The sequence below is a fragment of the Nannobrachium achirus genome (genome assembly GCF_963921795.1).
Source record: "Nannobrachium achirus genome assembly, chromosome: 20".
In the NCBI taxonomy this organism is placed as follows: domain Eukaryota; kingdom Metazoa; phylum Chordata; class Actinopteri; order Myctophiformes; family Myctophidae; genus Nannobrachium; species Nannobrachium achirus.
In genome coordinates, this window is record NC_137827.1 from 23,448,235 (window position 1) to 23,473,261 (window position 25,027).

The following is a 25,027-nucleotide window of genomic DNA, read 5'->3' on the forward strand; positions in this document are numbered from 1 at the left end:
ATTTAAAAAGTAGAATGACTGATTATAGAATGTACTCAAAATAACATTAAAGTTAAACTACTTGTAATTAGATACCTTTCACCTTTGCTCTTTGATTGCCGTAGGTATCCAATACGGTTGGTAAGAGGACACTACACAGTCGAGTGCCACCAATACACGACACAGGCCACAAAGTCATTTACAAAATGTATCTGTCAGGGACATGCTGGGCCCCTGATTCAGCCCGGGGAAAAAAAAGAGTTGGAGAGGCCCTCATTGCGCGCTATAGAGAGAGATCTCTCTCTATAGCGCTGCTGCTACTCAAAGATTTGCCATTTCAGATCATGACAAGTGACAAGCCAGTGGGCCAATTAATGTACACAGTTATATTTCGCCGTTGTCGGGTGGAAACCTTGTATTTCCAAAACCGTTTGTTTTGTATTTATCATTTTAAAAATGATTTAAACTAGTGAAAACAGACGATCTACAAGCACACAACGCCTTGCGGTGCAAGGCGTTGTGTGCTTGTAGATCTGCTGTTTTCACTACTTTTGTGCAACGGCCTTGTATGATGTAGCAGAGCTTTTGCTTTGCGAAAAAATTTACAAATTTGAAACTTGGAGATACGAGGTTTCTGCCCGACAGTGACGATTTACTTTGTTGGCCGTCCAGCCCCCAAAATGGAACGAAGGCCGACATTTTATTTTAACTTTTTCCTAATGGCCGGCCTGGACTGGCCGGGAATGAACCGGCCGTTCGGGAGTTGTCCCGCTTTTCCCAATGGCCAGCACGTCCCTGGTATTTGTGCTGTAATGGAGTCCTGATGCAGCGTTTCTCTTCTTGTTCTCAGGTATTTGAAACATGTGCGTGCTGCCTTGCCCCAGGACACGGCTGGAGGATACACCTCAGGGCTGGCATGTCATCGAGCCATCCAGGACGCCTTCAGTGGGATGTTCACTTTCCTGGGCTGACCCCGTCTGGAGCTCAGACAGCACAAACACCAATTTGATACATGCATTTGTAGTCCAGTGACCTGACAGTTGTTGGACTACAAATAACCCACTGCCTTGTTGTAATAAAGGGCTAAAGGTTGCTCTGACTCATATTGGGCCGGGATGTTTTATGTTAATTGTCTTATTTTTTTATTTAAATAAATGGTTTTGAAACTGTCTGTGCCTGCTATTTTACTGCTTTATAGCTTACAAAAGGTTTAACATAGCACTTTCTTTTGACTTTAACCACTGGATAATAACAGCTGTGGTGCAATTTGTCAAATTGGATACAGTTTCTTGAAGTTGCTTCATGATTTATGACATTTTATTCGCATTTACAGTAAAAAACAAACAAGAATGCATAGTTTGTAAAAAGGAGGAAATAAAAAATTAAACTGGAGAGGGTTCCTTGAAATTACAAAGGTTATTGAACTGGAGTGATGCCAACTAGTTTGTCTCTTCACACTTCTGTCTCTTTGGGGATGGTTCCGCTGTAAGGTCTGTGGAGAAATGAGCACCTTGTTCAACATTTGAACTATTCACTTTTGGTGAGAGAAAAATGCATTGTAAAAAATCCACCCTTAGTCATTTGTAAATGGATGCTTACCTGTCTGTTCACTGTCACTGCTGAAGAGCACCTCTTTGGGAAGGGTGAAGCTCACACACATCATCTCCTTGTTTGGGGCTACATTTCGCACCAAGTGCACAGAGCATCGATCCTCCAGGGAGAACCCAAGGCAAGAGGAAGCCCTTTCCACTATTTCCTTCTTAGGGTTGTCGTCTTTAGAGAACCCGTAACAGTGCACTATAGGCAGGTTGTTCTCACAGGAAATGTCCTGGCTCAGGAGGCCTCTGAACGCATCCAGAAACTCCAGTGCCAAGGCGGGCAAGTTCATAACCACGTGAATGCCGGCTGTTCCCTTCAGCAGGGCGGGAAGCTCCTGCTTCATAGGTCCCTGAATGAAGGCCCTGCCATCCAGGTTGAAGGTTCTGACCTTGCTGTCCACTTTGTTCAGCTTGCAGTTGTGCTGTAGCCAGCGGTAGGACTCTGGGTTGAGGTCATTGGCAAGTATGATGGCACCACGGCGGGCAGCAGGGACGGCAAAGGGTCCCACACCTGCAAACACATCCAGTACGGTGTCTCCGCGCTTGAGGAGGTTGACCACACGCCCGTGCTCCGTGCTTAGCCTGGGGTTCCAGTACACACGAGAAAAATCAAACTCGTAGGTCACCCCATTTTCTTTCACCTGTAACCGGAATCAATGATTTACAATTCAGGCATTTAGCAGACGCTTTTAATCCAAAGCGACTTATAAGCAGGTAATATCAATCAATATAATAAGATATGTCAGTACATCAATAACAATGCATAGGAATATCAATCTAGAAAAGACAATAACATAGGCAGAACGTTCACTTTCTATATGAACTAGTTCAAAGTTCAGTTCACCATTTTTCATAATTCAGATTTTTGAACTAAAGGTTCATGGTTCCAAAAATGAACAATTTTTGTTATTTTTTCCTTTTTTTCAATATGTTGCTTCGAGCTAAGATTTAAATGATTAGAAGTCCCATAACAGCTGAAGTTAAGATCAGTCTAACTCTACTTTTGAGTAACTGTCTAACTCTACTTTTGAGTAACTATAAAAAAGAAAGCGATGCTATGTATCATTGATTTCATGTAAAGATGAAATCAATGCACTTCCATGATTTAACCTACTTTAGCCACCATATTCTCCTCCCCAGCTAGCACCTCCATCTTGAAGTTGCGGTAAGTTGAGTCGATGATGTTCGTCTTATTGACCACACAGGTCACCCCTGGGTTTTTGTCCATTATGACTTGGCCTGGCATGAGAGCAGCAAGAGAAGTAATGTTATGCAATGAGGAAAGCAAAATTGAATCAGCTCACTGTATCCACTTACACATAATGTAATTTATCTGTGATTGAACATCCAGACATTCCATTCGTAAAGAGTGTTGTTGTCACATAAAAGTAGGCTTCTTCCCATTCAAAATGAAGAGGTTTGTTTGTGCCAAAACCAGATATACTTACTTACCTTAAGTACATTCTAGCAAAATAATTGTGGCATGACACCATAAATCATTACTACAATTTTCCAAAATGCTTTTTAAAAAAAAAATGTTTCGGGCATATTATTACATTAATTAAATGATGCGTTGTTGTGAGTTTTATCTACTACTATTTATGAAATGCAAGTTAATGCAACCAAGTATAAATAAGCATAAATCAAGCCTGATCCTCACCTATGAGGCTCCCGTAAGACAGCTGATGGTCTCTCAGGTTCATGTGTGCGATGTGTCCGACTCGACTGAACGCTGTGGTGACGTCTTGGCCCTCGGGCAGCACTGCTCGCAACACCTCCTCACTCTTCAGGTTATTATAGGTCAGAGGCAGCTCATAGTACTGGAGCTCCGGAGGAACATCAAATGAGCGCATGGCCTCAGCTTCAAACTCACTGAAGGAACTCGCTGAAGACACGGTGCCGGGATCCAACAGCAGCAAGCGGAAGTCATCCGTCTCGCTGCCTTTCTCCTTAACAACCCTGGGGACCCCTGAACGTGGGATTGCACATCTTTTCAGACATTTCACAACTTTGTTTATCACTCCTTTGGGAACTCGCAGGGCTGGGACTATGACTGTCTGGGCGAAAGCCTCTTTGTCTAAAGTGGTCATCCCACGGACCTCTGGAGGGGCCCGGTAGAACTGTGGCTCCATCTGGCTCTGCTGGTAATCGGTCACAGCCTTTAGAACGAACACAGGACGGGCTGAGACTTGGTGTGAGGCTGCGGAACAGAAGCTGCGCTGCAGGGTGGGGATGTTCACTTTTCTTAGAGTGCACACACGTGTGAAGATCCTAGTGGAAATCCTGCAATGACAAATCAATGTTGTTATTTATTATTGCTGCTCAGTGCAGTACCCCTTGAAAGAGTATTTACTTGGTGGGTCAGTAATCTAAGGACTATGACGTCAGTACCCGCTATCAGCGTACATATGCCGTCATGTCACGTCGCTCAAGGCCAGTCTCTACGTCATTCACCTCCATTTTGAGACAGACAGATGTCAATCAATTAGATTCAAAGGAGCTTTATTGGCATACGTTTACATTGCTAAAGCAAGTTTCAAAACATAATAAAACTGTTGAAAATTGGGAACATAGGCTATACAGTTGGAGGGGGTGCATTGTGTAAACAGAACAGAACCATGTTACATTTTGTCGTTATGTACAGTATATACAGAGTATGAAGCTTTTTTGGAACAAATATGACAAATACAATACGATTTCCCTATCATATGTAGGCTATGTGATTCCTGAAAGTTTATCTACTGGCTCCCGGGGTGTGCATTTGGGGACACCCGGTGCGTGTGTCTTTGCATTGACTTTGCATGCAGTCCTGCAAAGTCAAATTGACCGACTTGACACTTATTATTATCACAGCGTTGTTGTCACGTCGACGTTGTTACAAAACGTCAAAATATGAAGGCGACAGGTTGGACTGTTCTTATGCTGAAGGAGAGGAGAGGAGACATCATGCACTAGCCACTAACATACAGTACACACAGCTAGCCTCATCGGTCATGACATTGTTACATCAAGGCTAACACACACAGTCACACACACAGACTATTTGCGGAATATACTGACACACGTTTCAAAAGTATAAATGGATCTGTCCATTTCAGTACGTATCTAACTATCCGGTTCGATTCCGGAGTTATTCAATCCCCAAAACCTTCTCACAACAACAACAACTCACCTTAACATTGCCTCCACACACACACGCGTTTGCATGGTCAACGTCATCACTGGTGGACGTGATGCGATTGGTCGACTGGAGCAAGAGCCTTGCGCTGGTTGGATACTGACGTCTGTGACGATGCATCTGCGACGGAGCGGCTCGTCATGTGATCTAATCACTGGACATGATGATAAACATCAACAGTCAGCAACTATAAAAGTTGCTAGAGTTGTAGGAGGATTTACGAAGATGACATCTTGAAAACATCGCTTTTTTACGTCGGGACATTATCGCTGCCGTTCCGTTTTGTCTGTCGTAGTTGCTGAGAGTGAAGATCCATTTTTAGTAAAGATGAGTGTCAGTGTTCACAGAGCTGTTCGTGCTGCTGTTAATGGGAACCCCTGCGACATGGAAAGCAGCGAATCGAGTCCTTTATTAGGAGGAAATGTAAGTATGCTATTCTCACAAGTATGCATCTCTTGAGCTTTACAACCTTTTAGTAAACATGCAGTGCACGATCGCTGGTCATACAGCAAATTAAAGTAGCAGTAGGCAACTTTGTAAGGGGGAGACAGTGCAAATCAACTGCATGCACATGCTTGCCCTTCAGCTTCCCTCATTTACATGTGTGGGTTGTAAATTGTATGTCTGGTCTAAATTGTTGCATCGTTTCCACGTTCCTGCATGTGGATAAATTATGAAAATGTAATTAGAAACTATGCAGGGGTTCCTTTTATTGGGAAGGCTATAAAAACAATTTAAGCTCCATGATGGAACCACTATTTAATTTAAACACCAGGAACTGCTCATCTGTTATTGAAAGATAAATGTGGTGGAATCTATTGGTTGTTCAATATTCTATTACCAGTATGCCACATTTCTAAGGTCAACTGATGTTGATGTTTTTTTTGTCGTGGTCATTCATAATTCTTTTCTGTGGTAATAATATCATTATAAACGTGTAATTCAATGGAACATCAGGCTTGGTTCTTCCCTGCTTCCCTATAGGATGGCAACAGTCCGCCATTCCGAAACACCGCTATTCCGAAGCAGGGTTAGGGTTAGGTTTAGGGTTAGGGTTAGGGTTAGGGGTAGGGTTAGGGGTAGGGTTAGGGTTAGTTAGGGTTAGGGTTAGGGTTAGGGTTAGGGGTAGGGTTAGGGTTAGAAGTCAACGTTCGGAATAGCGGTGTTTCGGAATGGCGGGGTGTAACCCTATAGGATATGCCTATATCCTATAGGTCAGGGGTGCCCACACTTTTTTGACTGGAGACCCCAAAAAAAATTAGGAGCGGCACTGGCGTTACATATAAGACAAACGCACTTGAAATGGTAAATGGAAGTGATACAAACGCACTTGAAATGGTAAATGGAAGTGATTTTTGGGTTTTGGGTTCTTTGTAATGCTACTGACCTAAAACCAACATTACATTGTGGGGGTTTTCCTACTTTAGAAGCAGTGAAGGGAGCTGACAGGCAAGTCAAGTCAACTTAATTCAAGTGACAGATGCCAAAATGAGGGGTTTTGTGATTTTTGTTTAGAATTATTTCCCTTTATATTAGGGGCATGTTATATGGTCTACCTGCACAGCCTTTGTGATCTACTGGTAGATCACGATCTACCTTTGGGGCACCCCTGCTATAGGTCAAACCATTCTGGGCAGTGCCCAGAATGATGGGCAGGGCAGGCCCAGGAACTTAGCGCTCTTTTGTTACTGTTCAGTTGAACATTGGTGTGATATCATAATATGATATCACACCACATTGGTGTGATATCATAATATGATATCACACCAATGTTCAACTAATATTATTTACATCCATTTCTCTCCCGTATCCAGGCAGCTGCCCCTCAGTCAAGGGCTCAAATCCTATCTCATCCATTTAAATTCTAGATCCTTTATTCTGTAAATCCACCTAATGATTTTTTCCCCCCTGTCATTGCTATTGACCAGTGGTTCACAACACTGTTATAAACAGTGTAATTAGGGGGAGCACACTGTCTCCACTTAGAACACTTTTATTGGTACAACGTTTCGGTCACTCAGACCTTCATCTGGCATAAATTCATGCCTGGTGATGAAAGTCTGAGTCTCATGTATCGGCCAGACCCATCTATTGGGCTAGCTTTAATTAAATTATTACAGTACAAGTGTTTATTCAAACCTATGTTACCCCATCTTTACTCCCATCATTTTGATGCCAACATTATACTCAAATGGGTAAAATGTAATTTGGAGAATAATCATTTTGGTCCATTATTGACTAAATAAGTGGTTCTCCAGCGCTTGTGTTGTAATGTAAACTTTGTGTTATCATTCGTTTGTTTTGGTCCAGATTTTTTATCTTTTTTATTTATTTGATATTATTATTTGTGTGGAATTTAAAACACAGCTTTTTTGTTGTGTTTTGCGTGTAGCCAGCAGCAGAACCCAGGACCAAAGGAGCCTCTTTTGCCTTCTCTGTTTTTAACCTGATGAATGCCATCATGGGCAGTGGCATACTGGGGTTAGCATATGCTATGGCCAGCACTGGCATTGTTGGTTTCTGGTGAGTATGTCACCCTCAATAACAATGCTCTTAAAACACTCGCTATTCTTTCGTGAAGAGTAGATACAAATGAGCCCTCTTGTGTTACTGTTCTGTTGAACATTGGTGTGATATCATATTGACGTCCATTTCTCTCTAGTATCCTCTTGCTGCTGGTGTCCAGTCTGGCTGGCTACTCCATTCATCTCCTCCTGAAAATATGTGACCAAACAGGTGAGAAGAAAGCCGTTGATTGCATTTACTCTTTCTTTCGTCTCCAATCTGTCAAATCAATACAAAAATCTCTCATTGTGTCTTATCTCAACCTGCTTTGTTGATTGGTGAAGCTACAGTACATGTGATGTTTATTCCGCTGTCATAGTACTGATGTAAAAGATAATTTGGCGTTTCCCCAGGACCCAGATTTACAAAAATACAGTATGAATTTACTAATTATTTCCAAAATAGTGAAATTAACTGATCTACCAGCTCACAATGCATCACAGAAATTGTATCAAAGGATTAGAAAGTAATTTGCATGACAGAAATTACTTTACTTTTACTTAAAATGTGAGAACTGGTCTAGTTTTCAATCTCAACCCTAAACTGTCCTTATTGCTGAACTTCTGATTAGATCACAGTAGCTGAAAGGCAGCTGATGTTTGTTTTTAATTGAATGAATACAATGATCTGTGATTCAATGATCTGTGATTCAATCTCCAATCTTGATCTCATCACTGACTGACACTTAATCAGCTACTGTTGTCTCGGATTAGATTCCAAATAAGAGAATAGATGTGACTGCTAAAAGGAGAATGAGCCCAATTCACATGGAGGGCTTTCTTGTAGATTCAATTATTGCTGCAACTAATAGTTATCTTTATGAAATGTATTGTCACTATTTATTTTTTTGTCATCTGTACATAATAATGTTTCTGATCATTTGATTAATATCTGCAGACCATACAATGATGGTAAAAGAAGTAAATTAATTGAGCACATAGATTATTAACTGCTAAATTGTTATTAGATACATTTTCGTTGTTCGATTAATCAATTATTCTATTAATCTGTTCACCCCTTAAGCCAATACATTGTAATTACTGCTGTAACACCAGAATTTCCCTCTAGGGAACAGCAAACGTTTATCATATGTTATCATTGATTAGCTGGATGTGATCAAGTTGGTTTGTTATATATTTTAGGTATCAATTCATATGAAGAACTTGGAAATCGAGCTCTGCAAAAGCCAGGGAAAGTGAGTATACTATCCTGTCTTGGATTAGCATGAGTTTACATTGTTTAGAAAGCATATCCCAATATAACCAATTATGTCATGTGATTATTTCCTTTCAAAATACCAGGAAAACATATTGACATTAGGGGCAGCAGTGGCTCAGGGGTAGAGAAACTGTCATTAGAACACAGAGGGTTCCCGAAGGGTTCCCAGTTCGATCCCGGGCTCCCCCAGAGTTAGTGTTGAAGAGTCCTTGAGCAAGACTCTGAACCCCTAATTGCTCCCGGTGAGCAGGTTGGTGCCTTGCATGGTTTCCTCTGCCATCGGTGTATGAATGTGTGTGTGAATGTTATGCACAATCTCTGTAAAGCGCCTTGGATAAAGGCACTACATAAATGCACCATTTACCATTTATTAACATTTATTTTTCAGATTCTGGTTGGAATCACTATTCTCATCCAAAATATTGGCGGTAAGTTGGCTTGATTATTTCACTAAAGCAACACCCTTCCATTATATTTGACAACATAATGAACATAATAAGTAATAATAAGTATCCAATCCAGAGTAGGTCTGAGCTAGGCCAAACAGGGCCAAACACTTCATAATGACTGATCACTCACTGACTTTTCATTTAGACCTCCAGGATATAGTTGTAATACATGATAATAGATTATATTGTGTTATAACCACTATTATAATCTATTATAGTGTATTATAGTTATCATAGTAATACATTAATAGTTTATAGTGTATTATAATCACAGTTATAATCCATTATAGTGTATTATAATTAAGATAGTTGTAGTACACATTTATATTGTATTATAATCACAGTTAAAAGGGTCAATTTGTTTCTTACCGATATGGGGTACTTTTGTGTAATGGAAAATGTAGATATTTTTACGTGTTGCAGTGTAGTGTTGTGTAGTGTGGTGCTAAAGCTGCAGTCGGACAGGGGCATACCGTAGACAACCTTTTGGATGTTGTTTTCATTTTCTCTTTGCGGGACAAAGTGATGAAAAATGTGTGGAGTATTTCTGGGTTACACTATGATGCCCATTGCCAATTTAATTTAAGAGTCAGATAGTGCCTCCTGCTGGTCAACAGAGAGCACTGTGTCATATTAGTGCCTCTCTGCTGTGAGTCCCTCACCCAGATTCCCTGATAACCTTTGACCCCTAGCCGCAGTCCTCCGAGCAGCCCTCCCACGGGCCTGAAACCTGACTTCGCCTCTAATTGATCACTGATGGTAAACCCACTCCCACCCTCTGTGTGATGAGTGACCTAATGGGACGCCCCCCACCACCACACCACACCTCCCCCCTCTTCCTCCTCTCCCATCTCCATCCATCCCTCAGCCTCAGTTCCCCACATACGGTTGAGAGCTGAGGTGATAGCTCCACTGCTCCACTGCAGTCATTAGTGGCGAGGCTGAGTGGATTACTGCAGTGCCCCCTGGTATGGTTGTGGTTTTGCACCAGCATGGGGCAGTATGTGTGAGAGTGTGAGCAAAGCTAGCATACCCAGTGCATCCGTCGACACCCTGGGCCCCTTTTTATAGGCGTGCAATTAGCCCCACTCTGGGTAAACACTCATCTATGCTGCCAAGGGCTGGTGGGCCAATTGACCTTAATTGCTGGCCAGCCTAGGGCTGTCACAGCCTGCCTCTCCCTGTGCTCTTAATGAAATGAAAGTGACTTAACTTGAATACACTCCCACTGTGCTGACTTTGTTGGCCACACACAGATAGTTTACCCAAGATCTTCTTGAATTGTATATGTTTATTATTAGACTGTGTTATCATTCCAGTATTGACTGTGCCAATCTTCTTTGTTTACTCAAGGGCCTTTTGTTTAGAAATGTAAGTACCATTACACCAGGAATTTCCATTGCATCTTAATGGCTGTGGAAATACTGCTGCACTCATCATAGCCAACTGCATGAAACTAAACCATTACATCATGCTTGTAGTGTGATGCCTGTCGTTGTGAATCCACTTGCGTGGTCTAAAAGTAGGCCCCTGTTTCATTGACATTGATGGGTGAAATGTCACACTGTAACAGTAGTCACTACAGACATCCCCACAGCAATGTCTGCTAGTCTATTAGCTCCATCACATATTCTCGTATAAGCAGAGGCTAGTACTCAGTAATGGCATTTGACTAGTGACTGTGACTCGGTGTCTGTGTGTGTGCATCTGTGTGGGCACTTGTGTTGCTGAAGGAATTTTCTAATGAAAACAATTACGGGATCTTGGGGATTAGGGTCTGTGCTGGTTTAAAGCAGACTCGAAGATCTGCCCCAGGGCAGTAAGGTCCCAGCTCACCCAGGATCTGCCTGGCTTCCCAAATCTAAATCCCCTAACATTACCTCCCTTTACCACTGACTATAATCTGCTTCAGAGAGTCTCCATTCCACTCTGGCCCTGCCCAGGTCCAAACATTACACACATATCCTCCTATGCCTCCTCCACCCTGTTTCTCCCACTTTTTTGGGGGGCCACATTGACCCTGCAGGAAGTGGCCATAATCCCCTCTCTGATTGGTTGTTTAAGAAGCTGGGGGGGAGGAGCCCTGCAGGAGACGTGTGTGATTTCCTGTTTCCCTATGAAGGCAGAGGGGAGGGAAATACCTGGATTAGCGTCAGGGATCATTATTGTTAACATTCCTGTCCGTACCATTCCTCTCCCCTGGCTTCTACCACTGCTTCTACTCAGTAGATGGAACATCTGCATAATGTGTCTGCTCCTCGTCACAGAGGCTTTTAGATGGGTGATCCCTGGAACAGCCTGTCACACTCGAACACCCCCCCACTGAGCTACATCCCCCTCCACTCCACCCTACCCCTGCCCATCTCCCATTTACTGAAAAGCACATCATCCCCATACTCCCAAGAATATAGTTCATCTGTGTGTTAACAAAATGTAAAGATTTGTTGATTGGTTGTTTTATATGGGCAAATCATTTAGATCACTGTTTCCCAAACAGTGGGTCAGGACCAATTTTTATGGGTCACGACTCGAGTATAAATCCCATTTTCTTTTCCTACAAAAAATGAAATGTGTATTTCAAAAGATGGAAAATGTCTTGAAATATATCATTTTATTTTTAGAAAAAAAAAAAAGAAATGGAAAAAGGCTTTTTTTTCTTCTTTTTTTTAAAGATTTGTTTTGGGGCTTTTGATGCCTTTATTTGATAGGATAGTAGACTGACAGGAAACAGAGAGAGAGTTGGGGAATGACATGTGGCAAAGGTCGCCCGGATCGGGAATCGAACCGGCGACGCCAGCAGGCATCATGGCCTAGTATGTGGTATGCGCCTTGACCACTAGGCAAGCGGGTGCCCCTGCCCGGGTCCTTTTGAAGATAAACCCCCAGTATGTATGGCTGTGCAGACAGACAGACATACAGTACGTACACACACACACACACACACACACACACACACACACACACACACACACACACACACACACACACACACACACTACTACACATCCACAAAGAGATTGGCGCGTTTATAGTTGAGTTGTTTGTCACATTATAATGTCTGTGTACAACATGTATTGGTGTTTGATTATCATTGCACACTTGTTGGAGCCTACTTCTCTTTTTTTTTTTTTTTACAAATTGACGTACATTTTCTGACCAACCCTCTACTGTTGTGTCTCCTCAGCGATGGCGTCCTATTTGTTCATCTTGAAGGAAGAGCTTCCTGCTGCCATCAGCAGCTTCCTCAGCCCTAATGCCCCTGGGTAGGTACACTGTAAGATGAAAAATGAAAGAAATCGAATCATGTTGATCTTGGAAGCCACATGGGTATGGCCTGTGACATCAGTCATCTAGGTTTCAACCCAACAGAGCCTTATTGACTTCCATTATAAAGTTAAATTAGTTAATTAGTGGAGGTAATTCTTACTGGCAGTGTGCAGAAGATATTTGTTGCTCGTCGATCCAGCGGTATTCAAGATTAACACAAACGCAGACCGACCCTTCCGCCAGACTTCCAGCCATGCTGAAAAAAAAACATGATTCTACAGTCAGCATGCTGGGTTCTAAATGTTACACCAGGGTTTCCCAAAGTGGGTTCCGTGATTGCAGTCCAGGGCTGTCTCAGAATAATTTGATATTTGGAATACATCAATTCATCAATTTGCACTGTACCTGATGAGTTCTTTTATTATCTACAACCAACTCTCTTCATGAAAAATAGCTAGATGTGCATATTCATGTTGCTTATAATAATGTAAGATTCAAACAATTAACAGTGTAATCCATGGGTGCCGTGGATGGAAAAGTTATTTAGAGGGGTGCCCCGAGTCAAACAAGTTTGAAAACCCCTGGTTACACTACGACAAATAAGCGAGTCCCCCCCCCCCGCCCTCCACCCCAAATTTGACAATGCTGTCCACGAGGCTACACTGATCCAAACTGATCTGAGGCCAGCCAATGGGAACCGTATGAGAATTGTGCGGGAGGATGTCTCGCCAAAACCACAGTACACTAATACACTGTCTGTGAGCGATTGGAGGGAAGCCTGCGCCGGGTGTTGTGTAACGCAGAGCAGACCTAGAGGAAGTGTGTGTGTGTTTTGAGAGAGAGCCATTCATCACCCATCAACAGCAGGACCAGTGTCCTTCACTGGTCCTGCACACAGCACTGTCCTGAGTGTTATTGTAACCACATTACACCCTGGCATTCCTGTTTTTGGGGACATTTATTCACTTTCAACTTATTGTAGTGAAGATCCGTAGGCCTAGGCGTAGACCTACAACCTCACATGTTGTGAACTTGTACATCAGCCATTTTCACTATTCGTCATACGATGAAGTATAGACGTAGGCCGTAAGTGGTTAAAGTGTAAATCAGGGGTCTTCAACAGGGGGTCCGGGACCTCTAGGGGGTCCTCAGAGTTACTACCGGGGGTCTTCCAAATCTTTGTGTGATAGAAGCTTTTTTCTCCTTTTTTATATTAACCACTTGAACCCTTGCATAGTCAGAGAATTTTAGCCAAAAATAGCAGATTTTTGGCAAAGAGCTTTGGTGTAGAGGGAAAAAAAAGATGACTAATTACAGAGTGAAAGGTCAAGTTTATTAAGTATTGACGGTTCAAGTGGTTAAATATCTGAGAACACAAATTGACATGAATCCAAAATACGCTGACGATTGTGCTGTCAAACGATGAAACTATATGGAATCTATGAAAAAAGGCAGTGGGGGTCCCTGCTTCATCTCTCTCTTAACTAAGGGGTCCTTGGCCTGAAAACGTCGAAGACCCCTGGTGTAAATATTGACCCCTATGGGGTTGTGTTGGTGGATGCCCCCCCCAGCCCCCCCCCCCCCCCCCCCCCACTACACTTTCCCCCCAAAACCTCTGACAATGCCCTCACACAGAGCAAGTCCGAGGCCAAGAATGTAACCATCACTTTATTATCAGGCACACTGATTTAAGCGAGAGTTGTAGCTGCTCTCGGTCTGATCTGTCAACATCTGAATCTTCCTTCACACACAGCTGCTTTGTATTAGCGTTGCCCCCCCCCCCCCCCCCCACCAACCCTCCCAGTCCCTTCACCCTCAAATCTCTCACACATGTTCTCCCGGAATCAGAGTGATACAAGGGGATATCAGTTTTGCCATTCTAATTGCGGCCCACTGCTGAGGGAAACAAAACAAGCGCTGTTAATGAGTGGCTTTGGGTTGTTAACAGACTTCATATTCAAACCCCCATCAAAGCCTGAATAAATGAGTTGCTTCATATTAAGAAGCTTTTCTACTTTGCTGGCTCATTTGTCTTAATATGGTGGGAGGGAAACGCGGTTGTACCTCGTCTTTCAGTGTTGGTCTGTGATGATGATGATGATAATGGAATGGTTGTATGTCCTGTTAAGTTTGTCTTGTTTAAGCTGGAGGGATGGGGGCCAAGGTCATGGACAGCTGTGATGGCTTTGTGCTGCACAGGCCAGATTTATGCTGATCTCCAACACTTGGTGGAGATTGACTCATTGGCAGTGTTCCTCCAGCCTTGAGGGAGTGCTATCCTGCAGCTTGTTAAAGCGTGAAATGCACCACATTTCATGGGTATTCTAGGTATCCTCTTTTCCTCCCCCCTTACAGTAAACTCCATTCAAGCTCATCTGGGTGGATCCCAATGGTAGTTGGAGATTATATTAATTTAGCAACCCCTCTACCGGCAGGACAATGTGTAGCAGTGGGCCGGAGGCTCGAGTTAAGATTTGAGCTGAGGGCTGGTTTTTGGGCTACTCCAAGCTTGGAGTTTAGAGGAGCTGCGGGGAGAGGCGTCGCAGTGAGAGTTGTGGCCGGAGGAGCGGCCGGCCTCTGTGACACGCAGTTAAGGACCAGAATCTGTGTAGACAGCGAGACGAGGCCTTCAGCGCCTATGGTAACCTCGCAGCTGTGAAGCTGCCAAACGGGGGTCAGTGGGTGTTGATGCGGTCGGAGCAGGTGCTGCCGACTATGGGAGCCCCATAAACAGTGCTGGAGCCAGTCCCTCATGACCCCACGCTGCGGGCCGACACACAGCAGCGCCGAGCCCAGCCAGCGCCCCCTCCCCCCCCCCACCGCCCCGACCCCAGCGGAGCCAGCATGCCTTCCACATGTGTCACCACTAGTCCCCCCACCCCATCCCCATACTACTCCTCCTGCTCCCCCAAGCTTCCCTAGCCTCTATCCTGAACAAACCACCAAGGCTATCCCTCAGCGAAGGAAAATATTATTCCCCCTCTACCAAAAACCCCAGCAAGTGAAATCTGGCCTCATCTGACGGAGCGACAGAACGTTTGCATGTGAATTACATAATTGTTATGGTTTGCGAGGGCTAAAGCCCTTAATTCATACCACATGATGGGTCTGTCTCTCTGTATTTGAGCACGAAATGGAGACAAATTTCCAGGGCCAGCCTGTTTCCAGGCACTAGAGATCCATTCTCCGCTGTCCTCATCATGTCAGAGCCCCGGGATGCTGTGGTGGGAAACATGGTTTGATTCAGCAACAACATTTGACTTTGTTATTTCATGTCCCTTTCCTCGTGTGCTGTCTCTTCTTTTTCCCCCGTCTCCCCTGTGGTGCCTTTCCAGGGATGCCTGGTTTGAGAATGGCAGGACACTTCTGATCCTGGTGACGCTGTGTGTGGTTCTACCTCTGGCCTTATTGCCCAAGATTGGTATGTGGACCTAATCCTATTTTATTCTTCTACTAGGGTTTATTGTGACATTCTCTGACCCTGATCTAGGTGTAATACTGTATCTTACACATATATATGTATTTATCTCTCTCTCCTCTCTCCCTCTCTCAGGGTTCTTAGGCTACACCAGTAGCATTGCGTTCGTCTTCATGCTATATTTCGCTGTCGTGGTGAGTTCTGCAACACGTACAATTAACTATTCAGCATCTTCATTGTAGTTCGGACGTAGTTGCAATTGTCTCTCTCCGTCAGGAGAGGAAGACAATGGACATAATAAGTATAGTTTTAAAGTCTATTACACCTCATGGTGCCCAGCCCACATGGGCTTACAAGACACTTGTAAGTAACACTTAAAGTATAAACTGTAGTTCCCTTGTGATCCGAGGTGGAACACAATCAATCGATTGGTCTTAAGTTAAAAATAAACATACTCTGAAAATGTGTGCGGCACACCCATCTGTTCACCAAAGAGGTCCGATGGGTGGGCCGCGAATGCTCTCAAGAATTTCAAGTAGGCCCTGATCCAGAAAGGATTGAGAACCGGAAGCATGAGCTCAGTTCGGGGCCCTGCCCAGGTTGGCAGAGGGAGAGCAGAGCCCAGGATTACAGCTTAGGCAATTGGCACTGGGTGAAAAATGGGTTACAAAATCGTGGGATAAAAAGAATTAGGAATAAGAAAAGATTGAGAACCACTGGATTAAATATCCTTTTTATTAAAAGAATAAGTAAAGCCTGTACAAATGATCAGATACCAAGACAATCTTAACTTTTATTTAGCTCAATTGACAATCTTTTCTCCCCTGTAGGTTATTGTTAAGAAATGGTCCATCCCCTGCCCTCTTCCTCACAATGTGACGACGCTACAAGACTCCTACCAGGTAACAAACAAACACATTATTTTCTATATTCTTATTTGCATTTGCGCACACACTGACAGACATACAGACAAACAGCACCATGGGTCATGGCAACCTGAGGGAGGTATGCCAGAGCAGACAGTCAAGGATCAATCCAGGAGATTGAGAGTTTACTGATTGAGTCAGTGGTGCCTGATGAGGACCAGAGAGAACCCTGCTCTGTGAATGGTGCCAGTCCTGAGGGGAAGGAAGTTCAAGTCACCTCGCCAGAGCTGGGAAATGAACTTTGACCTTTTTGGATATACAGGCCGTACGATTACTTCCCTGCATGCAGCCTTAGCGTGACTTAACACTTAAGCCCTGTTCAAAGATTGTCCGAAAATAGCCGATCTAAAAGCCCTCAACTCATCGGTGACTTGTTCATGAGCAATTTCTTTATTATTATATATAGAAGGTTGTTTTAAAAAATGTTGCATAATGACTTGCCCAAACTAGGGGTGCCAGTTTGAATTGAAAGTGCTTAACTTTGATGCTTTTCAGACCGTAATCAGGACAATGGAATTTAATTTAACCTTGCCCACCTTTGCAATAATACTGCACAAAGTCATCTCTGAAATAATGCGCTCTCTCTCTCTCTCTCTCTCTCTCTCTCTCTCTCTCTCTCTCTCTCTCTCTCTCTCTCTCTCTCTCTCTCTCTCTCTTCCCAGATATCAAATTCCTCTGACTCAGACTGCACGCCCAAACTCTTTGTCATCTCCAGTAAGGTGTGTATACAGTTTAAGGATAGATCTTTTCAGTCCCCTGCAGCAACACATGCAGACCATGTGAGGCAGTATGACATTGTCAAGACTAAGAGCGCTACACGCTTGTTTGACACCAGTGACATTTCCCAATCATTAAACACGAGGGATTGGACTGTGTATAAGGACCACCACATGCTCCAGTGGAACATGCAGCTGCCAGTCACATGTGCTTAAATGCCTGCAAAGAGCACATGTGTGGTGTGTGCAGAATTACACCAAGCACATGGCGCTTTCACAGCACGGTACAAACAAGTTAGAGCATTAGCACATGCACATTTTTAGGTATTTTCTGAACACGTTTGATCAGATAAGGTTGCTTCTGTAACTTTGCTTCTTCACACGTCACACTCACTCTGCAGCTCCGCTGGTAATAACTATTAATGAAACTAACCCTCAGCTAGGGCTGGGCAAAGTGTTGATTGCGACCGTCAGGTCTCAAGTTACTGGCCCTACTCTTATCTCCGGCACCGTTGCCCCTATCCATGCCAAACTTTGCAGACACACTCCTTGGCTGGCAAACCACAACCTCCGCCCCCTGATTTCCCACCATGAGGTTGCTACTTGCTACGGCCAATTTGTGCATACATGCGACCTGACGGTCGCTTATCTCCCGATTAACGAGTCTTAAAGGTATTAAATTAATATTGTGATAAGAGACTAGATATTGTCCAGGATATTGGATATCATGATATTGTGATATATCCAGTAAGTGTTGTCTTCTCCTGGTTTAAAAGACTACCTTACAGTAAAGTGATATCATTTCATGAACTTAACTGAACTGACTGTTGTTGAACAGCTAGTTGACTAGTCCATGATTTGCCTTTTATATAGGCATTACTGGTGATTATTATTATTTTTACAATGCACAAGGTACATCTATCATTATCGTTTCTCATTTTCTTTATACAAGACAAACTGAAAAAGACAGAGAAAGGGAAACAAAACAAAACAAGACAACATAATTTGAAAACAAAAAGACAGAAAGAATACAGTCCCTCCAGACTCTGCTCCCAACCTGTCCCCAGAATGGTTCACTACCCAACTTTCAATATTCAATAGTAACCAAACACCTTTTGACAGTATCAGTTTAAACAGAAGAAATTGCTGAGATTAATTTAGTTTATTGCAGTTTTTCTCCTAACATTGTAATTTCTGGTGGTTATTTATCAAAGACCTATTGTGTCAATATTTTTGAAAGCACCAATAGTTATCCCCACAATATCATAATATCAAGTTATTTGGTGAAGAATATTGTGATATTTGTGATACACTGCCAGTTAACAGTATATTCAGCTAAGTTGTTAATGATGCATTGATGTATATGTTGCAGAGTGCCTACGCCATCCCCACTATGGCCTTCTCCTTCCTGTGCCACACAACCGTCCTGCCCATCTACTGCGAACTGGACCGGTCAGCATTACAGACTTTTCAGCCACATCCTAATCTATCTTCTTAACATTTAGGCCTAGAATTATTGAATGCTTTAACCAGTGAAAAATAGCAGACATACAAGCTCACAGCACTGCAAGCTTGTAGATCTGCTATTTTTGAAAAAGTCGTGAAAATGTTTGCAAATCTTTGAATATATGTATTTTCAAAGTGAACGTTTGTAACTCAAATTTTGCTTCTGGGTGGTCCCTGGAACTAAATATTTTGAGATGGGGTCCGTGGCCAAATAAATATCATTTTGGGGGTCCTTCACATGAAAAGGTTTGAGAACCACTGACATAGTAGTCTCTCAAGAACAGACTAACTGAGCTCCAGTTAAGAGAAAAGGACCTTTTCTTTGACGATGGCTGGCCAGATTGCTGACATAGAAACATAGGTTTTTCAAAACATCTTAGAAGGATTCAAAAGACACTTATAGAATCGGGTCAAAATTCTAATTTTCACAATTCTTCAAAAATAGCAGATCTACAAGCTCACAGCGCGGCACTGTGAGCTTGTATATCTGCTATTTTTCAATAGTTAAAGCATAAAATAATGATACACAAAATGTGTACCCGTTCTGAATGGGTTAACATCAGTAATCAAACATATAATGTGCTAATTAGATAGATTAAATAAATATGATGTGCTTGTTGTCTCCTGACTTGTCGTTTCAGACCTTCAAAGAAGAGGATGCAGAACGTCACGAATGTCAGCATCTGTCTGAGCTTCACTGTTTACCTGCTCTCTGCCCTGTTTGGCTACCTCACCTTCTATGGTAAGAGAGCAAACCTACACTTAATGGAGTAGTTCACCCCCAAAATGACTTTTTTCTATTGATTAGTCACACCTTGGAGACTTGAGTTCAATAATATGTTTTTGTATTTGTCGCATTCCTAAGACAAAAAATGTATTATATTAAATCTTTATATATTTTATAGTAAAAATGTACCATTGATTCTGGATGGGGATTGGGGACCCAAATGCATGGGCCTGGATTGGGACCCAAATACAAGGCCCTGGATGGGGACCCAAATGCATTTGTCTGAGAATCAATGGGGGTAAATTTACTTGACCCTTGATTCTAAATTTACCCCCATTGATTTTGACCCCCATTGACCCCCATCTGGCCCTTATTTGGGTCCCCATCCAGGCCCATCCATTTGGGTCCTCATCCAGAATCAATGGGGGTAAATTTACTATAATCTTTTTTTCTTTTTCTTTTTTTCTTGTCTTGTCTTTTTTGAGCGGTGGTCACAACGCTCCTATACGTGGCCGTGTGTGTGGGTCTGTCTGTCTGTCTGTTTGTCTGTTTGTCTGTCTGTATGTATGTCTCCTTGTCCGTAACCTGGCCCTGCAGTAACCTTTTCTGACCACACATGTTAAGGGAGGGGCGCTGTTGCGCACACACACACACACACACACACACACACACACAGACACACACACACACACACACACCACCGCTCAGTTCACACGAGTGTGATTTTTGTAGACAAACAACTCAAGTCTAATCAATGACTAATCAATAGAAAAAAAGTCATTTTGGGGGTGAACTACCCCCAAAATAGTGTGTCTTTAGCGAACGCCCTTGCGATAACTGACATGTCAACCGCAGTCTTTCTAATATTTCTAATCTCTAATAGCCCAGGTGGATTCTGAGCTATTGCTCAGTTATGACAACTACATGCCGCGGGACGTCATGGTGATGTCGGTTCGTCTGACCATCCTCCTGGCTGTGTTGCTGACCGTGCCCGTCATCCACTTCCCTGTGAGTAGACAACCCCACCCAACAGCCATGTATGTAGAATGTGTGCAGGCTGCCTATCAATGCAGTCTCATTGTCCTGGAATGGGGGTAAGTAGGGTTGCACGATATGGACCAAATTTCATATCTCAATATTTATGCCAAATATTTCGATATTGATACAATATTCAGTACACTTTTCATATTCAATATTTTAAGTTTTGCAACAGTGACAACTAAGCATTATTCAAAAAACTGCATAATAATAAGTCAATTGGGTTCTCACACTTGTTATTTTAATTTTGATTTATTTGAAGTGTAGCTAAAGGCAAAAGGCAACGATATGGGCAACAATATTGGCAATATGGGCAATGATATGGACGATATATTGGCCAGGGCGATATATCGCGATATTGTTGCCTTTCGTGATACTGATATTGCGCATATTATTTCGATAACGATGCGATAACGATATATTGTGCAGCCCTAGTTGGAACCCGGCTGCACTAGTGACTCATACTTGACTCGTGACTTCTGTATGTACTCAAATGTTAAATGTTTATAATGTAACAGTGAAACAGTCTACCATGGATCCATATTATAACATAATGCAATGGGCCCTATTTAGTGCAGCATCTGACAAATTTGTGGGCTTGTTTATCGGCTATTTACATTTATTTTGAATGCCTAATAACATTTGTCATAAGGCATAAGACGCCATGCAAAATAGGGAATTTTGATAATGTGAGATATACAGTAAAGCTGTTGTAAAGTGGTCTTTTGTGTCTATCAGATTCATGCAGTTTCAACATATCAGCACTAAGTGTTTGGTATTTCAAGTTTCAATCCAATACTCCACTGTTTGGCCCTTCACTCACGTCACATCTTAACCGTATCCGTCTGGACGGGTAACGCCTGACACTGTGGTTCCCCTGACACATCACTGTGACATCACAGGTGACATCACAGTGATGTCAGATACTCAGAGCAGGGATAACGCCTGACACTGTGGTTCCCCTGACACATCACTGCGACATCACAGGTGACATCACAGTGATGTCAAATACTCAGAGCAGGGATCTCCATGTATGGGCATAAAAGGTATTGTATGTTCTGATGTCATGGTGGAACCACTCTTAACAGAATCCCTTTTATGCCCATATATGGAGATCTGTCATATATGGCGATCTGTCTGTCGCCCTTACTAGTTATTTGAATTACTTAGAAAAATCATTACGTATATATTTTTATATTCATTAAAATCTTTGCTTTTGGGGTACTGTTTTTTTTTTAATGTTTTGACAACATGTAGGAAACAAAAAAAATAAGGGACCCATAAAAATGTGTCCATGACCCACAAATGGGTCCCCGACCCAGTGTTTGGGAAACAGTGCTCTAGAGAGGGAGCAGACACCACTGGCCTCCACCCAAGCGTCAGCCCCAGTAGTAGGTCTTCTAACTATAGTAATTGTGTGTGTGATCTGACCCAGCGCTCTATGTGTTCCAGGCCCGTAAATCTTTGACCGTGTTGCTGTGCGGAGGACGGCGCTTCTCCTGGATCACCCACGTCTTGGCCACCGTCACCATCCTGGGCGTGGTGCTGCTGCTCGCCATCTTCGTCCCAGACATCAGAAACGTGTTCGGCGTTGTGGGTATGTTTGTGCACGGCTATTTTTGTGAATCACTTTGTGCACGGGGAGTGGAGTTACATTGCATGTAAAGTGTATGGTATCCGGGTTCAGGCCCGAGGTCAGACCTAAAGCCCCACTTTCCTGTTTGTCCCCCCCTAGGGTCAACCACATCCACCTGCCTCCTGTTTGTTTATCCTGCTATATTCTACCTCAAGATCAGCAGCGGACCTCTCAGATCCCCGGAGTCTGTTGGGGTAAGCACACGCTTCTCCAATATAGGATTACTAACAAGTCTTTTAACAAGTTTTATGAGTCATTTTACTCATTGTTTTGCTTACTTTCTCTGCGTGTTGGCTGTAATATGACACAGTACAACTGGTCAATATATCAATATAATAATTATAACAAATATATTGTGATATTATATTAGACTAGATAGCCTCTGAAATTATAGTCTTTTCCTGGTGCCAAATGTTTAAAAGTATGTATATTTTTTAGGGGTAGGAATCTTTGTATGCACAAAACAGGAAACGTGCATACTCTTTTTGAAATTCATAAAACACCACATATTGCACATAATGTCTGTTACTAAGTGTTTTTTTCTGGATACATCTCAGAATTATCCTGAAATTGCATGCCATATTGTGCAGAAATTGCCCCAATTAAATTTGGGAAACTAGACATTAGTGTAAAGTTAAACTGCGTTTTGATATTGGCCTGTTCACCCACAGTACAAGGTTAGAATAATGTGTCCATATAGTCAGATCAATAATAAGATGTAACTTATAATGGAGAGGTGGACAAAAGGCCCAGTTAGTACAGCAAACCTAAAGAAAAATGTATGTGTGCTGTACACACAGAAGATGTGATTAAGTAATGTTATTCTTTTTGGTTGCCTTTATGCTCTAAAATCTACTGGTAGTGTAGAACAGCAGCCTGACTAATCAACTATACTGTAGATTACATGTGAAAGAAAAAAGCTCTAATGAAATGTCACCCAAATTCACACTTTTACATGATTCTGTTTGGCCAACTCGTAGCATCACACAGTCAGTGTATACACACATTCTCACCTCATCCTGGATTTTTCTAAATTCAGAAACCTGCATGTAAATTTCTGTACACACGTTTTGTGTGTTCACAACACATGATTTACATATTTGGCCACTTGTCTGCATTACAGTAAACAAAGCCATTTTCTGAACTTGTTAAACTGTTCTAGCTGAGTGAAATACATATTATTACATTATATTATACATATTAATAATAACCGTTTCTCAGAATTTTCATGTGTTTTTAAATATGTTTGGGAAGCACCAGTAATCATCCCCACAATATTATTACACTATCAATGTTGAGCTATTCAGTTCATATCGCCCAGCCATAGCCCCATAACCTCCCATGTGGTTCTGCTGACTGAAGTCCTCTGTGTTTTCTAGGCTGTAGCTCTGCTGGTGTTCGGACTGATTGTGGGAGTGCTCAGTTTCTCTGTCATTGTGGTCACGTGGGCGCAGGATGCCTGAAAACCAGTAAGCCCAGCACCAACATCATGTTAAACCCAAGACTGAACAAAGGGAAACGCGTGCCAAATAACAGAAACACTAATGGATAAAAGAAAGGGAACAGATCATTAATTGCTCCAGTCAGTAATGTAATCAAAATTTTCTTTACAATAAAGATTGTATAAACTGTTTACAATCTGGGGCTGTAGAGATTTGTCAGTTACTGTATATGTTTTAAGAAGATCATTTTATATTCATTTTTGTTGTTTTATTATTCACAAGCTTAATTTGAAAGCGTCATTTATTATGTAGAGTCACAGTCTTCCTCAAATCAATCCGTTTTAATGTCCCCATTTATTCATCTGTGCCTTTTTAAAGACGTATTCTCCACACAATGATTTTGTTTTTTATGCAGTGATTTTACCCTGCTACTCTGCTGCTATAAATGAGATTCAGGTATTGTCAAGCAGGTTGTCAGTTATTATAAACTGCCAACAAATCTCCAGTGATTGTCTAAACTTTCTTTTAGAAATGGCAATTCGTTTTGATCAAAATAGCAACAAATAATAGTAAAGTGAAACACGTCATTACTAAATAGGTTTTTCTTCTTGTGTATATTAAATGAAAAGCGTCCAAATTCATTGCCACTTCGGCTATACTTTTATATTTTATATATTTAACCTTTCATTTAACCAGGATTGAGATCTCTTTAGCAAGAAGTGACCTGGCCAAGATAGGCAGCATTGCAAGTCAGTGCATAAAGATGTACAACTGCTTACATGGCTTAAAATAAAATCGTAATCATGATCAGAAAGTCAAAAACAAGAAGTGTTTTATTTTAAATTTTTTGTACATTTTGTAAGGCATTTCATGTAGAATGAATGTCCTTTCACACATCTCAGTACAGTAGGAAGGATGCATTATGAGAGTGACAGACATAACATGAAACAATCCCTGAAAGGTATTTACAAATACTATTTTAACCCACTTCTGGACCATAACATTATAAATGGAGTAAGGCCTGGCTTTTCACTGTGTCTGTCAAACCTTGTTAACAGCACACCAAACGGTTTACATGTCACTGTGACCTTGATATGTTTCCTATTGTTGTTTTTCCTATTGTCATTCTGCTGGATTTTCTTTTCCTAGCTCCCGGTTGTGCTCTCGAAATAAATCCACTTCTTGAAGGACTGTTTAAATATCACACATCAGGTTCATATCATAATGTAAATGGAAAAATTGCTGCTGCTGCTGATTTTATTTATATTTGCTCTGAGACCAAAGACTATGAACTGTATGCAGGCATGCAATGTATTTGTTTACAATGTTAAGATTATGTTCAAAATGGCTGATCAATAAAAGGG

At 42.1% G+C, this 25,027-nt stretch overlaps 3 protein-coding genes across 3 annotated transcripts in view; 2 read left to right on the forward strand and 1 right to left on the reverse strand.

The window, feature by feature from the left end:
• Positions 1-1,054, forward strand: part of mnat1 (MNAT1 component of CDK activating kinase) — a 58,656-nt gene extending 57,602 nt beyond the window's left edge. Inside the window, exon 8 of the mRNA XM_080750419.1 lies at positions 830-1,054. Within this exon, the coding sequence (XP_080606545.1) occupies positions 830-950 (121 nt within the window). The 3' untranslated portion in view covers positions 951-1,054. The remainder of the gene's footprint in view (positions 1-829) is intronic.
• A 364-nt stretch (positions 1,055-1,418) lies between these two features.
• On the reverse strand, positions 1,419-3,974 carry trmt5 (tRNA methyltransferase 5; the record flags this gene model as incomplete). The annotated part of the gene is made up of 4 exons (XM_080750418.1): positions 3,238-3,974; positions 2,692-2,816; positions 1,579-2,218; positions 1,419-1,471 (listed from the first exon to the last, which is right to left on the reverse strand). The coding sequence occupies exons 1-4, from the start codon at positions 3,707-3,709 to the stop codon at positions 1,419-1,421; spliced, it is 1,290 nt and encodes a 429-aa protein (XP_080606544.1). The 5' UTR covers positions 3,710-3,974.
• Positions 3,975-5,082: 1,108 nt separating this feature from the next.
• Positions 5,083-24,014, forward strand: slc38a6 (solute carrier family 38 member 6; the record flags this gene model as incomplete). The annotated part of the gene is made up of 16 exons (XM_080750917.1): positions 5,083-5,178; positions 7,148-7,278; positions 7,418-7,491; positions 8,463-8,515; positions 8,927-8,966; positions 12,172-12,250; positions 15,590-15,675; positions 15,808-15,866; positions 16,503-16,574; positions 17,261-17,317; positions 18,687-18,766; positions 19,462-19,562; positions 20,431-20,555; positions 22,038-22,182; positions 22,321-22,415; positions 23,601-24,014. 16 exons carry the CDS (start codon positions 5,083-5,085, stop codon positions 23,682-23,684), a joined length of 1,377 nt encoding a protein of 458 aa, XP_080607043.1. The 3' UTR covers positions 23,685-24,014.
• Positions 24,015-25,027: the final 1,013 nt, after the last annotated feature.